We start from the raw sequence: 15307 nt of genomic DNA on the forward strand, positions 1-15307 counted from the left end.
ACAAAATGAGCAAAATTACGAAAAAGGATTTTGAAAGAAGTCACCATTTTTGTCACTAACATCAGCAGTAATTCTAAGTAAAGGACAATACCCTGCATGCTTTGTTTGCCACATACTTCAGAATTCAGTAGCTAATTTAAGTTTAAAAAAGGATTAAAACAAAGCAAAACAATTTTAATCAAAAAACTCACACTTGGGTAGAAAGCCTCTCACAGATCACTTAGCACATTCTCTTTAAGAGAGCACATGCCATACTAATTTTTGCCAGCTAATAGAGCAAGCCAATTCACATCCAACAAATTCTGAATGGATATCCAGTGACTAAACACCTAACTTTTGACATTGAATAGCTGTGGAAAAAAAAGAAAGAATATGCAGTGAAACAAACATTCAGAAAACCAGAATCAAAGTCACACTATGATTTCAGCAATGATTAAAAACAAAAAAAAACCCCAAACCAAAATTTAGGAATAAACCACCTTAGCTGTTTCAAGCAGGATCAATATCAAGTATTAACACTAAATGTTAGCTGGCAAAACTTTTAACTTTTAGGTGTTCCAATATAATAAAGTCACCATTATTCTTGCCACTATTTTTGATACAACACTTCTAAAATTATTATTTTAAAAGAAATGGGTCTGCAATATTCTCTAGAAATACTGTAGTACAAGCCCAAACAATATTAAGTTCATTTTCTAAAAATATGAACAGCTCTGAATTGTGCCACCAACATTAGGCTGAAGGAGCCAAAAACTCCAGCATGCCAATCATTATGCTGGGCAACTGCTACTTGGCATATGGAGTCTCTGTTGTTTTGCTGATGAAAATCTTACACTGGCTCTTCTCCATACCAGATAGCATTGCTTCAAGGCTAACGTACCCATCTTAGCAGTCAAAGCTCAAAAAAGATGAAAGAGTTTCTTGCATACACCATTAGAAATAAATTATGTACTGAAGAGGCACATGAAGCAATGAACTCTAATCATCACGATACTTATATACTCCTAAGATCAGAATTAATAATTAATAAACCTCAGAGCCACTCTACCTTAAGATCTCATCCCTTAAGAAATTATAAAAGACATTTAACCTGTGACACACCCGTATAAGAAAAAAAGTGTTAGTTGTAGACACTTAAGTTTGACCTAACCCAAACCACTTCAAATGCAAGATGATGTGCCACCAGTTTAAGTAATGTGCAGCAGCATTCGTGTACAGGGGGTCTGGGTCGTGGCAGCCCAAGTCTATTGATACGTTTATCAGAAAGGTTGGGAGAAAACCCCAGTTGCTTCAGTTTTTGACACAGATTCTGGCCACAAAGCAGAGGCTGTGTTTTGGAAACATGCACAGTAACTGCCTATTAACAGGTGTATTATCATCACAGAGTGGATCAGGACACCTGAATACTTGTTGGTTGGGGGGACAGGGAAATCTGAACATTCCCATGCATACAATTTATTTGTTACACTTTTGTACTTCAAGCAAGATTCCAACTAAATGTATTACCATTTTCTTGCAATAACATTATACTTAACCTCTTTCAAATATTATCCATCCTACCAGTGCTACAGATAATACCTTCCTGCTAACTGCACATTATTTGTCTCACAATGAATGCTATGACAAAAAATAAAATCTAAATTAATCACCGCATTAGAAAAAGCAGCTTCCCTTTTCGTAAACACAATAAAAATCTCAGTCTTCAGTAAGAAATATTTTCTCTTTGAAATGTCAGGGTAATCTTGTCCTCCTACACATTTATAAACTTGCCAGAAGCATCCTTCCAATTAACTACAAGTAATGTGAATCTTCTATAACAACACACTAGTGCTGCTTTCATTGGCCATTCCACTCAGAGATTAATCCAATTTTGTTTCTAATAAAAAAAAAAAAAAAAGACAACTACTCTGAACACATGAAATGAAAGTGAAATACATTATAGAGTCAAACCCATGACTTAGCTACATTACTTAAAAGTGTCATGTAAATGCTGCAACATGAGCCAAAGCAGCTTGCCAAAGGCCATGGTTCATCCAGTGATTAAGTTCATTTGAAAAAAACCACATTAACATTGTAAGAAAAATGCTTCATTTTCACTGCATTTTTAAATGTATGAAATAGTTAATTTATGAGACACGCTATATAAATTAGGCAGTGAATTAATACAATTTTGCCACCCGGAACACCACTTGATTGACATAGCCATAAAGTAGACTGATGTGATCACAAGCGTGCCCCTAGAGTGCCCCACCACATACTGCACCCAGACCAGAAGTCACCCTTGGTCTCATCTACCCCAGCTTATTTACTGAGGGACTTTAGAGCAGGTTTAGCACTAATCATTTTCTCCTGTTCTCCTGCAGAGCTCTGTAACTATAATGAAAATATCTTCTTTCTAACCTATTTTATCTCCATTACCCATCTACCACCCAACACTGTCTACTGAATTAGTTAATCTACATGCAGCTCAAAGACCTAAAAAGTCACTTCTCCAGAGCCTCCTATGCTCTTCTCTCTGCCACTCCACACATCCAAGGTAAAACTGGTGCCTTGCCTTAACACGTTGGCTAACCACACTCTCTTGGTAAGATGGAAGAAGGACAACGACCCTCCAAGCCCTCCTGGGAAGCATCCATGCTCCATCCAGACACCATCTGAGATGCAGAGATTCGTGCTGCCCCAGGTGACTGAGGCAAAAAGCTGCAGCAGAGAAAAACCCTCAGACCCCAACTGCTAAAGCTTTGCTCTTGCTTTGTAACACAAGTCGCCTTGGAAAACCAGGAGGCAGGATCCATTTAGGCCTGTGTCTGCCTCCTGTGGCTGCAGTTATAGGACTAGCTAAAAAAAAAACCCAAACTAACCAAAAAAAAAAACCCCAACCCCAGTATAGTGTCCAAACACAGGTCTCAGCTAACAAAATAACACACTGCCATTTGTCCAGCACAGAAGGCAACCCTCACTTTCAAGTCACACGTTTTCTCATAGTTTAGCGTGATGACTTTTGACAAGTTTTTCCACAAGCAGAAGTTTCAAGGCTGGTTTACTGAGGAAAAATGAGAAGTTGAACATGGTGGAGATCTCTTCTTACACAAATTACTGCTCTCTCCCACAAATGACACAGCTACAGCTTTCTCAGGCAGAGTCAACAGAGGAAGTTTCTTCTGATGGATGAAACAAACCTTTTCATCTGTTTTTCTCTGCACTGAGTACTTTGGAGAGTTTTCTGTTCCACTCTAATTCCAGTGCCCAAAAATTTGTATAACTCTCTTTTATTACTAATCCTTCTCTTTTTTAACAGTTGCTTTTCGTTTCCTTTCTACTTCCAGTCTTCCTGAAGTAAGTACAGTAGATTTTGCGTTGATAAGCCACTTTGTCATGATGAAAACATCTGCTTATTCTACTGGACGCTCAGGACCAAGCAGAGGCATCGTAGGCTACCTGCAATACCACCTTTTTCTTGAACAAAGGAGATGCAAGAGTCTGGTCAACAAAGCAGGATCAACAAGAACAAGCTTCAGGGTAAGCTGAGAAAAGGTCTGGGTCTGCCCAGCCTTGCAGCCCTACGTGTGCAATACAGCTCTAACTATCAGGGAGCAAACCTCCCCCTGCCCTTCATCCCTCATCTCTCACCACCACATAATGCAAAGGCAGAAGGAAAAAATCTCCAAGTAGAGGACTAAGTATGAGATATACTTCCCAATCATGATTTTTTGTGCTTTTTGTCTTGAATAACCTGGCAAACAGTTATCCAATTTGATTGTTTGGGACGTCTAGGACTGCTAAGATAACTCATGTACAGCACGAGGCTATTGCACTTCCATTAAAGAGCACTGAACCCCCACATAAAGGCGCCATTCAGAGGGAAGCAGCCCCTCACTGGAAGGGGATGAAGCGACCACAATTTAGAGTCATTTCGCTCCTGAAAGAGAGCCTCTATACTGGGATCCAATGTCCTTTAATTCAGCCACATTAGCCTCTACATTATTGTATTCATCTCAACTTTCCTGTAAATTCCCCTGGAGAAGGGCCCTTAATGAAGAAATCATCTGCCTTAGGGCTATGTAAATGGCTTATATTTACATCACTTTCTTGGCAACACAGGCACGTCAGACATAAAACACTGTATTTCCCCAAAATGGAGAAAATGGTCTACGACAGGCACCAATGCTGAAAGGGAGCTTTTAGGAGGTTGCTAATGGTGTATTTTTCCTGTCAGAACATGTTGTGTTTTATTTTTGAAGAAAATAATCAAACAACTTTGCACTAAAAATAAAAAAGACAGTTCTGCAATGAAAACAAAGTAAAAAATGAGTTTTCCTGTTTATCTAAAACGTTACCACAGAAAGCCTTATTGTGTGGTTAAATGACATAATTACGCATGATTTCCAAAAAACCACAAAATGGTCAGCATTTTTTCTGCCTGAAAAATACCCGCAGAATTTTAGTAAGAATGTCACACTACCAAGACATTTTTACATCCAGATTGTTTAAATTAATGGTACAGCAGAATACATATGCGCAAAATAGAGAAGAAATAAATTGCTTTTACACCACTTAAAGTATCTGAAGACATTAAACTTTCTTGAATTAAAATCTAGATTTATTGTTCTCATTTACTTGGCCCAGCAGTCCCAACTTAATGTATGAAACCAAGTGGGTCTCATTCCTTGCAAAGCACATGCATTTCCCACATCTAAAACAGCTGGCACAGATACGAATACTTGGGATCATATGGTTTAAACACAGTCCTGCTTCTCCAGCAGGAAACCATCTTTTACCCTAAGCAGAAGAATGACTGGTTTCCCGCCTGTTCCTAGTCTGCATCCTTAAGACTTAGAGAAACGTGTTACTAACTCTAGTAATTGGGCTGCAAGGAGCCTTAAATCACAAATGACTATTAAACTTTTCTTACAATATAGAAAATTCAGGAAAATGACACGTACCAGGGAGGGAAGTTTAAATACCACCAGTGACTCAGCACCCTGGATGAACTAAATTGTGTTCTAATGGTGCAAAATACAACACTGAACAAATCCAGAGAAACTCAACCAGACCTCCAAATTCAACTCTGATTTGGCTTTGGTGGTGACGATAGAAACAATAGCAGAATATTTAAATTTCAGATCTTCATGGCACTGCTAGGGTTTTACATGTAGCTGCAATTCGTAAGTTTTCATCATTTCTTAGTTCACTTTTTGATATAACATTGCAAGGCTCAGCACACTAAGTATTGTGAAATCTTTATTAAATCAGCTGATCTTTTGCCACCTCCAGCAGTTTTCCATAATCCTTGAAAGATTCAGCTACTGCTGACTTCCCTTTCTCAACTTAGGCAAAAGACCAATTCTAAATACAGAACACATTTCTGAGGCCAAAACCATTTTGATGGCGTATTACGAGAAAGGGTCATATTTAAGAACAGGGGTAATCAACACTCAAAGTTAACAACAGAATGACAGTTGTTCTGAAACATTAAGTATATCAAAACTAACACTTATTCTAAAAAAAGTAATTAACTGGACTGAACTAAGGTGAACAGAAGAGATTCTCAACTGACTAAAATAGAAATGCATCGATTTTAAAAGTGAACTTTATGATAATCATATAGTCTAGAATGAAAAAAAAGCCACAGACATGAAGTAGTGACTTATTTCCTGCTAACTATGCATTAGCACAGTGTTTTGCTGATTGCTTGGACACACCTGTACAACAAACATTCTTATCAGAATATTATCAGAAATATTTTATGTTTGGGGTTTTTTTTAAAAGAAAAAACATAGTTCTTCCTGTTACTGCTAAATAATTTAAGATTTTTTTTTTCACGTTACATTTATACTGACCTCAAAGTAAATCCATCTTAGCATTCAAAGGAATAACTGAACATGCAGACAGTTGTGAAGCCCTGGTTTGCACTACTCCCGCGCGGCTCATTCTGGAGGTGTCAGTGACCAGACCCATGCCGCACTGCTCCGCACCAGGTGGCCTGGGGCTGCAGCTTCAGACACGGCTGTGGCCACCACCGCTCCCCTTTCTCCTGGCAAGAGCAGGGTCCCGGCTCAGGCAGCAGCCCCTCACACCAGTGCCTTCTGGCATGAGGGGGTGCGCCCCGCTGGCACTGGAAGAGTCACCTCGCGACCCCCGCTCTCAGCCCCATCGCCATCTCGCCCACTGTTATTTTGGCACCTGTAAAAAGTTGCTTATCCCTACTTCGCATGACTTCGCAGACCTGACTGCAAGTTTGCCTTATCTACTCGCGCCCAACCAAAACACAAAAATCTTCCTAACAAAAAAAAACATGCCGCAAACAAACAAATCACTCTGAGTGAGGTATATTTCAGGTTTTATCCAATCAAGCAGATAAGCAAAAGAACCACTGAACAGAATCCGAATCCAAGGCACACTGCAAGGAGATATTTGTTTTAGGCATATTACATTTCTTTACAGAAACCTGAATGAGATTCAAACATTCCTTCCAGATTAGACAAAGAAAGAATGCAACATGCCACCTGTCCCATAAACAAAAGCTCATCAATAGTTTTGTAGCAACCCCATCCTATAGGAACGTTCATTTGAAGATGATACAGAGAGCCAAACTTTGACCAAAGGCAAACAAAACCTGCAAAACATAACCAGTTTCTCCCACCAATTTCTTTTCACAGGAACCTGTGCCTCCAGTCCCCAGAAACTGCAATTCATGTGTACCATAATTCAAATTATTTTCATATACAACAGGTCCTGGAAGACAATAATGAACAACATCCCAACATACCGAGTTACACATTCTTATTGCTGTATTAATCACTTAATTCCTGTGCAACCCAGTGAAGTGAACAACTCATAAATGGAAAGGCTTATTCTGTATCTGTAGTACACTGAATTGTGCCAACAGCTTCAGTGAGTGGACATAAAACACTACATTATAGGAGGTAGGAGGATTTCCCTCTTTTTCACCATGTCCTGATATTTGAGGCTTTATTTTCCCATTGTCTCATACTCATTTTGACAGCCATCTGCAAGCATAGCTTTTTATAGCCATCTCTCTCTAATTCCCAGACATCACAAGCGAGTCTCTCTAACGATACTGCCTGGTGCAAGACACGGCAGGTTCCTCAGGGGCAGCTGCAACCCACAGAGGTCAGACAGTAAAATGCTCTCAACAGCCACCTCCACAAGCCTCGGCATACCCACGCCTACGCCAGAAGAGCAGAGAGGGACATGCCACAAAGCAAAGGGAACTCTTGCAGACTCGCTACTGCAGTATGTCCACATCAGACTGCAGAATAGCGCTCTGGAGTGCTGGTAAAAACCACAATTACATCGCATACATAACAGAAAAGTGGAAATTCTTAAACAGTAAAACTACTCAACCAAGTTTCTTCAAGTCTAATTTTATCACAATTTGACTAGCATTTGCGTATCATGTTCTTCGACAAGCTAGGTAAAAATAGGTCAGAAAAATATCATACATTTCTTCAGTGCTGCACTAAATATAATTTTGTATACACTGAGTCCTCTGCATCTTCCTCAGCCGTTGCCAGCTGCATGTAGTGGGTGCAGAAGGGCAGGAGGGGGGAGAATAAAATATTTTTCCATTAGTCCTATTTGCTGCCATTCCTACTCATGCAGGCTTCTCTACAACAGTAACACAGAGTAAAAACTGAATACAGGAAAAAAAAAACCCTCCAGCTTAACAGCTGAGTTCAAGAAAGTTTAGTAACCCTCACTTTCAGTCACCAAGGCAGGGGAAGACACAACCTGGCTTCCTTAAGAATCACTGGAAATTCCAGTTTGTCTCAAAGACTAATTTAATAGCCAGTGTCACTAAAAGTCTCTAGTTTTGTATCAGCATTTATGAGTTTGTTAATAACAACTGTGCAGGATGCTCAAGAGAGCAGGTACCTCTCAGTATGTTGTCCAACTTCCCATCCCCAATCTTCCAGCAAGGGTACAGTATCCTCTCCAGTCCATTTCCTAGTGTTTTCTGTTAAGTCAAGCTGTAAGAACTCATACTTACCATTAACAACTCACAACTTACCATATCTTTGCTATTTAAACAAAATGGATGAATACAGTTACCCTATTTTTGTCTTCAGGCTGCACACACATGTTCTTTATGGTACATACACGCACGCTCTCTGCTGGAACACTGCAAGTTACTGAGATTGTGTTTGTATGATTTTTAAACAAAGTGAAAAAAATCTGGCTGTTGCTTCACTTATAAGAATTCACTACTCAGCTCTTAAAAAAAAAAAAAAAGAAGAGAAAAATCAACACTTTTGACCTGGCTTCATGTTCCCATTCACGTCCATAGACCAACCTGTGCTGGAAACCTGGCTAGGCAAAACAATATTAAAATACAGTACTGTAAATTTGTAACAAACAGTAGGATAAATTAATTGGTTTTAAGAAGTAAAGGTGTACTTATAAAATTTGTGAAGTATTTGATCTGCGCAGCCTCCTGTTTAACTAGCCTGTTAGGCTATTTTAAAAAGTGAAAGTTCTATTTTAAGACTATCAGAATCAGTCTGTATCCTTTAAAAGCCCATTTAATTCCAATTATGAGTAAACATCAAACATCCCACAAATACTAAAACAAGAAAGGAATTTTAATGAGAAAACAATCAAGAACTTAAAGTAGTCCTAAGGAATCCATTAAAGTTTTTTGGGGTTGTTTTTGTTTAAAGGAAATGGTGCAAAATGTCCTTGCAATCCCATCGTTCCCAAGATTGCAATCTGAAGGCCCCCTTAGATGCCATGCCTTAAAAGGCAAAAAGAGTCTAGACATACTGGTAAAACAGAACATTAAAAAAATAGATGTAGGCCAGAACATTAAAGAGCGCTGCCAGCTGTACTGGGGAATGCATGAAACCTTCAAGCCCGTCTTGCTGTTTAGACTGTCTTAGAAGCGTTATACAGTAGTATCTCATCCAAAATAGAAAAGAGCCCACAACTTTCATTGCGTAACTGCAAATCCACCTACTTGCGATTTTATAACTCAAGAACAGATCTGCCTAAAGACTGCAAACAAACTTGGCACACTGCAAACAGAGGACTATAAAATGTTGTTAACAACACAAAAGCCTTAAGACTCTGGCAACAACGCCTTCGCCTGATTCTTACTGTACTGCTGCCACGAAGTAAGCGTACTGAACATCCCAAAGACTTAGGGCACTATCCTATAATTCTGGAAGAGCGCTTTTTCAAAAATACTTTAAAAATATTACTAGGTGACAATATCATATAAAGTTAAAAGACCCCAATGTTTAACAAAAGGTTTCAGCTACATTAGGTAAGTTTCTAAGCATTAAATGCAACATTTGATTTCTTTTAGAAGAGCAGATGATCAAACAGCTGATTTATTCACAACATTCAAGCAGCAATACCAGTTCCTAGCATGAAAATAATTTCCTAAGACAAAAGTTCCTGAAGGTTATTAAAGACTTGTAGAATGTAAATATTATGTGATATTCACAACAGTGCTTGTTGCTTTCTTGCATGAGCATTTCAGCTCAAAATATACAAAAGTACAGAAAATTACTAATATGGAAATGCTTGTAGCTGATTCAGAAAATAATTTTGCAAAAAACTGCCAGGACCGTTACGAGTAGTGCTGTATCACTGTCAGAGTTATAGCATTTGAGAATAGCAACACTTAGCTTAAGTGGAAGTTACAACAGAAGTATCACTGTATGCAACTCCAGCTGTAGCACAGGACATATTTCTACATACTGGGCGCATGGCTGCTGTGCTTTTAAGCTCTACTGTAACGAAGGGAACTATCATGCACAAGTTCAGCTCACTTGCAAGCTCAACACTTTGTAAATGTACAATCAAGCTAAAGAAAATTCAAAGAAGGGTCTTGAACAAGACATTATTCAAGCATCAACATCTGAATATCAAGTTACATATTAAAAAAAGTTTAACTGCAGATAATGCTGAAGACACTTGTTTGGGTAAAAATGCATCATATTCTTCCACAAGCTAAGGCATTAAATACCAGAGCCCTAATTACAATTAATTAAATACAATAATCAGAAACGTGACGGTCCAAGAATTGTAGTTCCCAGTTTAATTTGCACACAGTGAGATTAAAACATTGAAAGTTACTCTGCTTACCTGAAACCACATTTCAGGCATTATGCCAGTCTAGTGACATACCGCAGCATGAGTACAGATTTCATCCTGGACATCCACTAAATAAAACGATGCTTGAGACCTGTCACTGTAAAGGCTGCATTACTTGATTCGTGCTGTTGCATACTGCGTGCGCTTCTCGGTTTGGGAGAGTGCTACGCCAGCTCTAAAACCTCTCTGCCCGTAAGTCAGTAATATTTTTGACCATCTTTCCTCTACTTATGGTTGTACATTCTTAAACGTATTCTACATCAGGTTGGTGTAATCCAGCTTTTGCTTCCCTCCTCCCATATTCTGAAGAGTTGATAGTACAAGTTCCAGAGAAACCTAAACATTACTTCCATGTTTTGGAAGCAACTGACTACGCAAATCATCTAAGAATTAGGTGGCTTTTTTTTTTTTTAGAAGAAAATGTATTTTTTTTTTAATCCAGCTCTGATTTAGAAGTAGCAACTACTACCCTACAGAGTAACAGCAGCCGACCCACTGTTAATACGTCTCTCCATTGTGCATCTAGTCCTCTTTGCATACAAAATTTCAGTACATTATTTGTCGAGGTCTAGAAGCAAGGCAGGTATTTCTGAAATGCAATTTTGAGCACAGGATGATGACTCAAAGAGCGTGCAAATTGATTTGACTAAATGATGCACTAGTTCACATCAGAAATAACAGATTCCTCCTATACTGGTTATCTTACAAGAAAAACACAACCCCTTAAATTCTAGTCCTTCTCCTTGTCTTCTTATCTCAAGATGATAATTAAATCACTAGGGAGCTCATCAACAAACGACATTACCAGAAAGATGACAAGAAAAGAAGGTAGCTTTCCAAATAATACCATTAGAACTACATTTCTTACTGTAGCATCAACACTAGTATAGTGTAGCTATTACTGTAACACTGGCTCCTAATGGGAAAAAAAAAAAATAGAGCACACTTATTACATAGATTGTAGAAATTTCTGCTGAAATCAGAACTTAAAACTCTCTACCATCTTAGAGGGAAATTTTGAACAGGAATTTGCAGTTTACTGACAGCAGGACACCAGCCCACGGGCAGATGGCAGTTAAGAGACACCATGAGAGAGACCAAAACCCATTCACCTTTCTGCTAGAAGGCAACCACAGTATTTAGTTGCACAGAGAAACAATAAAAAGCAAAGCTAAACAGAGTTATCTCATCATTCTTCCCTCTATGGTAAATGTCAGTATAAAAATATCACCACACAGCAAAGCAGATCTACAACCTTTAAAGAGAAATCTTTTGAACGAGAAATCAAGAGTTTTAGAGACACTGGAGAGACATGGTTTACCTAAAGAAGATTTCTAAGTATATTTGTGTATTACTAACCTGATCCTTTTAATACGATATTATAACATTCTAAGACCAAATGCCAAAAATCACCAGTACCCACTGACACACCTAACATCTTCTGAACAAGCAGCTACAAATACCACTGAGAATCAAAGCTCAATATACAACACACAAAGTCACAAGGATTTCTTCCATAAACACACATTTATTGTTTGAAAATTGTAAGAGAATCAGAGATGGAAGATACAGTTAATCACAGAATTACTATAAATTACCAATGCAATCCTAGGAGGTAACAGGAGAGGTATCTATCTCCAGCAGAGGCTTGAGAAGTGACATGTCATACACACTGGTAAGACACACTTGAAAGGTTACCTACTACTCAGGTTGTGCCTACTGAGAAAAGTTTACCTCAGTCAGACGGTGGTGCAAGGAAGGGCTGACGGACAGTCCCAAGACCAGAGAGCCCCTCTTTTGTCTTGCCTTGTGCAGCAAGATGAATGCTGGCAGAAGGCAGACAGCTATTTCGAAGTGCACAAAGGAGTAAGGAGTAGTTACGGAAAGCGGCAATGTTAACACAAGAACAAATAGCTATAAATTTGCTAGAATTAAGTTCACACCAGACATGAGGAAGGTTGCTATACCTCCGAAGTACAGAACAAATGAACAAAAGCTAACTTCAAGGTGAAACTATGACTTCTGGAAAAAAACTGTCAGGTACAGGGCTGCCTGTGGCACCGAAGCTGCCTTAGAAGTCTGAGATGTCTCCTGCAGTGCTCTGCTTCTCACCAAGGCCACTAAATGCTCTACATCAGGATGGATGACCTGACCACCACGGAATGACCCTACCACGCAGAGAACATCATCTACTGACCTCTATGAAGTACAGTGTAATTTTCTGTATCTTAGTTAACACCCCATTTACATAAAACCAAACTTTACAATAACTAACGTGAAAGAAATCTCAAATTTATTCACATCACGTTCAGTGGGCAACTTGTAACTTCTGTAGTTTACAGAACGACAACTGCCTGTAAAGCAGCCGGCTCCCCGCTCTAACAACCCATAAATGAAGCAGATTGGGAATCACACTGCTGTGCGGCTGCACAGGACTGCAGAGACCCAGGGAGAAGGGAAGAGTTAAGATGTGCCGCAAGATGCGACACACTGGACTAGGGGGCAGGTTGGGGACTCCATCTAATCCTCCCCCCGAGAAGTGATCAGAATGAGATGCTGAGCTGAAGGCACAAGAAGGCAACGATAATTAAATATGAGATTACTGGATACTTCATAATAGTTTTTGCCTAGATTCTAATAGTAGCAATTAGCTTACTCCTTAGAACATAAAAGTTATTACTCTGATTTTTTAATATAATTAACAATGAGAATTCTCAGTAGTCTTATTACCCATGTAGGCACGTACTACGGGCTTTTTCAAGTTTGTTTTCTTCATTGCAATAGAGGCTGATAGCAAAGAATTTTACTGTAGACCTGGCCTTAACCAATTTCTGGATCTGGAAATGTATAATGACAGTAAGCCACAAAACAACTTTTTCCAACATTCAGCTACTCTCCACCAATGAAGATGGAACTTTTTATTCTGAAAATTGTGAACATATGAACTGCTATTCCCACCAGATTTCATTTAGCTCAAAATCTTGCCTCCACTGACGGGCAATAGCATATGCTATAGAGAACAAGATGAGAGCAAGCACGCAGTGATACTTCCCAGTACACTCATCAGCAACTTGTAGCTCGGAGACCTCCCAAGCAGAAGCATTATCTTCTTTAAAAGGAGTCTCTGATGGATTTTTTGTAGCATTTGGAACAGACACATGAAGAAAAGAAAGTCTAGTGCTGTCCGAGCCACAGAGGCCATCACCAACCACCACAAATGCCATCCTCTTTTAAGCTAGCACGTGGTAAGGGTTTTCTGACACTTGCGACTTCCATCAGAAGGTGGCTCTGTGATCTTACTGCTCCAGTTAAACCACTCCTAACTACTGCCAACGTCACAAGAACTGTCCAGGCACAATTTGCCACATCAATTGTCCCAGCTGTTAATGGTGATCTATTTTGCTTTAAATCAACTGTCTGTGAAAACCTGGCAGGATCCCAGTGAGAACCAACGAGGCTCCCAACAGGATCCTGCCTGGTTTCCTCATAACTCACCCGGTGGCCTGATGAACAGCCCACCCGGAGCTATGGTTCCCAAAGAAACCAAGAAGCAGACAAGAGTCATGGGAATTTCAGTGGCAAATAATGTCTACATCCAACTTTAATGATAGTAAGGCCTTGAAGAGGCAGAATTATAACAATCAAGGAAAAATAATAATAATGCATTTAGAAAAGCTGAAGAGAAAAATAAAGTGAGGAAAACAAAGCAGGCAATCTCATCTAAAGTAAAACAATTTCCAGCAAAGAGGCGGCACCTGCTCACCAGCCCGTCTCTTCTGGATGACAGCAATGGGCCCCTCCTGATTCCTCACACAGTAAACACCTTCAGCAAGCACACTCGGAAAAAGGAGAGACTCTCCTTAGGAAATTCAAGGGAATGGGGAGGAAGTACTGAAATGAAACAAATCATTTGAGGATGTCCATAGGAAAGTTTTCCAGGAATATCTGTTTGATTACTGTACAATAATCTCCGTGGGAAGTATTAAAGCCCCCAAAAGCATGAGAAACATTAAACCATGCCAGAGAGTAATGAAAATAAACGCTAAAGAGCTTTTCTGCTCTGGTCTCCAAGGACAGCTATCTAATCTCTCACATCTGCCGTATGGCAAGGTACTGCTCCATCTAAATGCTGGGAAGTCAGCCGAGACAATTTCCACCTAGATTTCAACTTCCCCAAAGGAAAAGCATTTCTTTCACTAGTACACAAGTGTACTGGCTTCTCCCAGACTTCCCTTCCCAGTTCAAACCCTCATTTAAAAAAAAAAAAAAAAAAAAAAAAAGCACAAAACCAAACATGAGAGCTCCAAGTCTCCCCCCGCCCCATTCATGTTCCTTCACACCGTTTACTTCTCACCTGCCTGATAACACCTGAGCAGGTATCTCAGCCACCCCAGTAGCCCTGGAAACTCCTTTCCTGATACAGTCCAACACTCACCACCTTCCTTCAAGCTTCTTGGTTAAAAGAGGCTTACAGCTCCAGCCCCATTTACAGCAGATGTTTCCTCACAGATCCAAATAAACACACACGCAGCTATTTCAACAGAACAGTAAGATACCAGCAAAAGGGCTACTTTCTGAAAAGCTCACCTGCCTAACAATAAAACTTCCAGAAAGAGGAAAATCAGTTCAATACTAAGCTGTTCCACATGGGTGCTTTTTATTACTTCCTCACTATTCTTCATACTGAATATTACTGACCATTAGCAGGCAGCCATATGCACTACGTAATTGTTCAACTTAGCCTTGAATATTAATAAGCCTTAAATAGTAAAATACAATTTTCTTAGTTTGCACACCCAATTTAAAATTAACAAAAAAACATACTGCTATTCAACCTTTCCTGGGAGTCAAGGGAAAGAAAGCCAAAATAAGACTCAGATATAAGCTGCACAACACTACACGTGAATCATTATCATAACCCATTATGTTGATGCCCCTTTAAAGGGCACGTTCTCTTGAAATATTAATAAACAGGAGTTAAAACTATTCTCCCCTCTAGCAGCATTTAAATTACTCCATATGCCTAAAATGTCATACTCTTTCCATCTTGTACCAAGTCCTGTTGCAATATTTTGAATCAACAGAGACAGATCTACAACAAAACGGTGCTACAATCACCTAATTTCAGTCACTTAGGGTTTTTTTTTTCCCCGTTCCCTGTTCCTTCTGCTTTTGACAATCA

The 15307-nt window shown here is 39.3% G+C and overlaps 1 protein-coding gene across 1 annotated transcript in view; it reads right to left on the minus strand.

The window, feature by feature from the left end:
• CMTM4 (CKLF like MARVEL transmembrane domain containing 4) overlaps positions 1-13349 on the minus strand; it is a 37709-nt gene extending 24360 nt beyond the window's left edge. Inside the window, exons 1-2 of the mRNA XM_009635927.2 lie at positions 13084-13349; positions 9730-9835 (exon numbers count right to left, since the gene is read on the minus strand). Of these exons, the coding sequence (XP_009634222.1) occupies positions 9730-9835; positions 13084-13349 (372 nt within the window). The remainder of the gene's footprint in view (positions 1-9729; positions 9836-13083) is intronic.
• Positions 13350-15307: the final 1958 nt, after the last annotated feature.

The sequence above is a fragment of the Egretta garzetta genome, unplaced genomic scaffold (genome assembly GCF_000687185.1).
Source record: "Egretta garzetta isolate BGI_Z169 unplaced genomic scaffold, ASM68718v1 scaffold23, whole genome shotgun sequence".
In the NCBI taxonomy this organism is placed as follows: domain Eukaryota; kingdom Metazoa; phylum Chordata; class Aves; order Pelecaniformes; family Ardeidae; genus Egretta; species Egretta garzetta.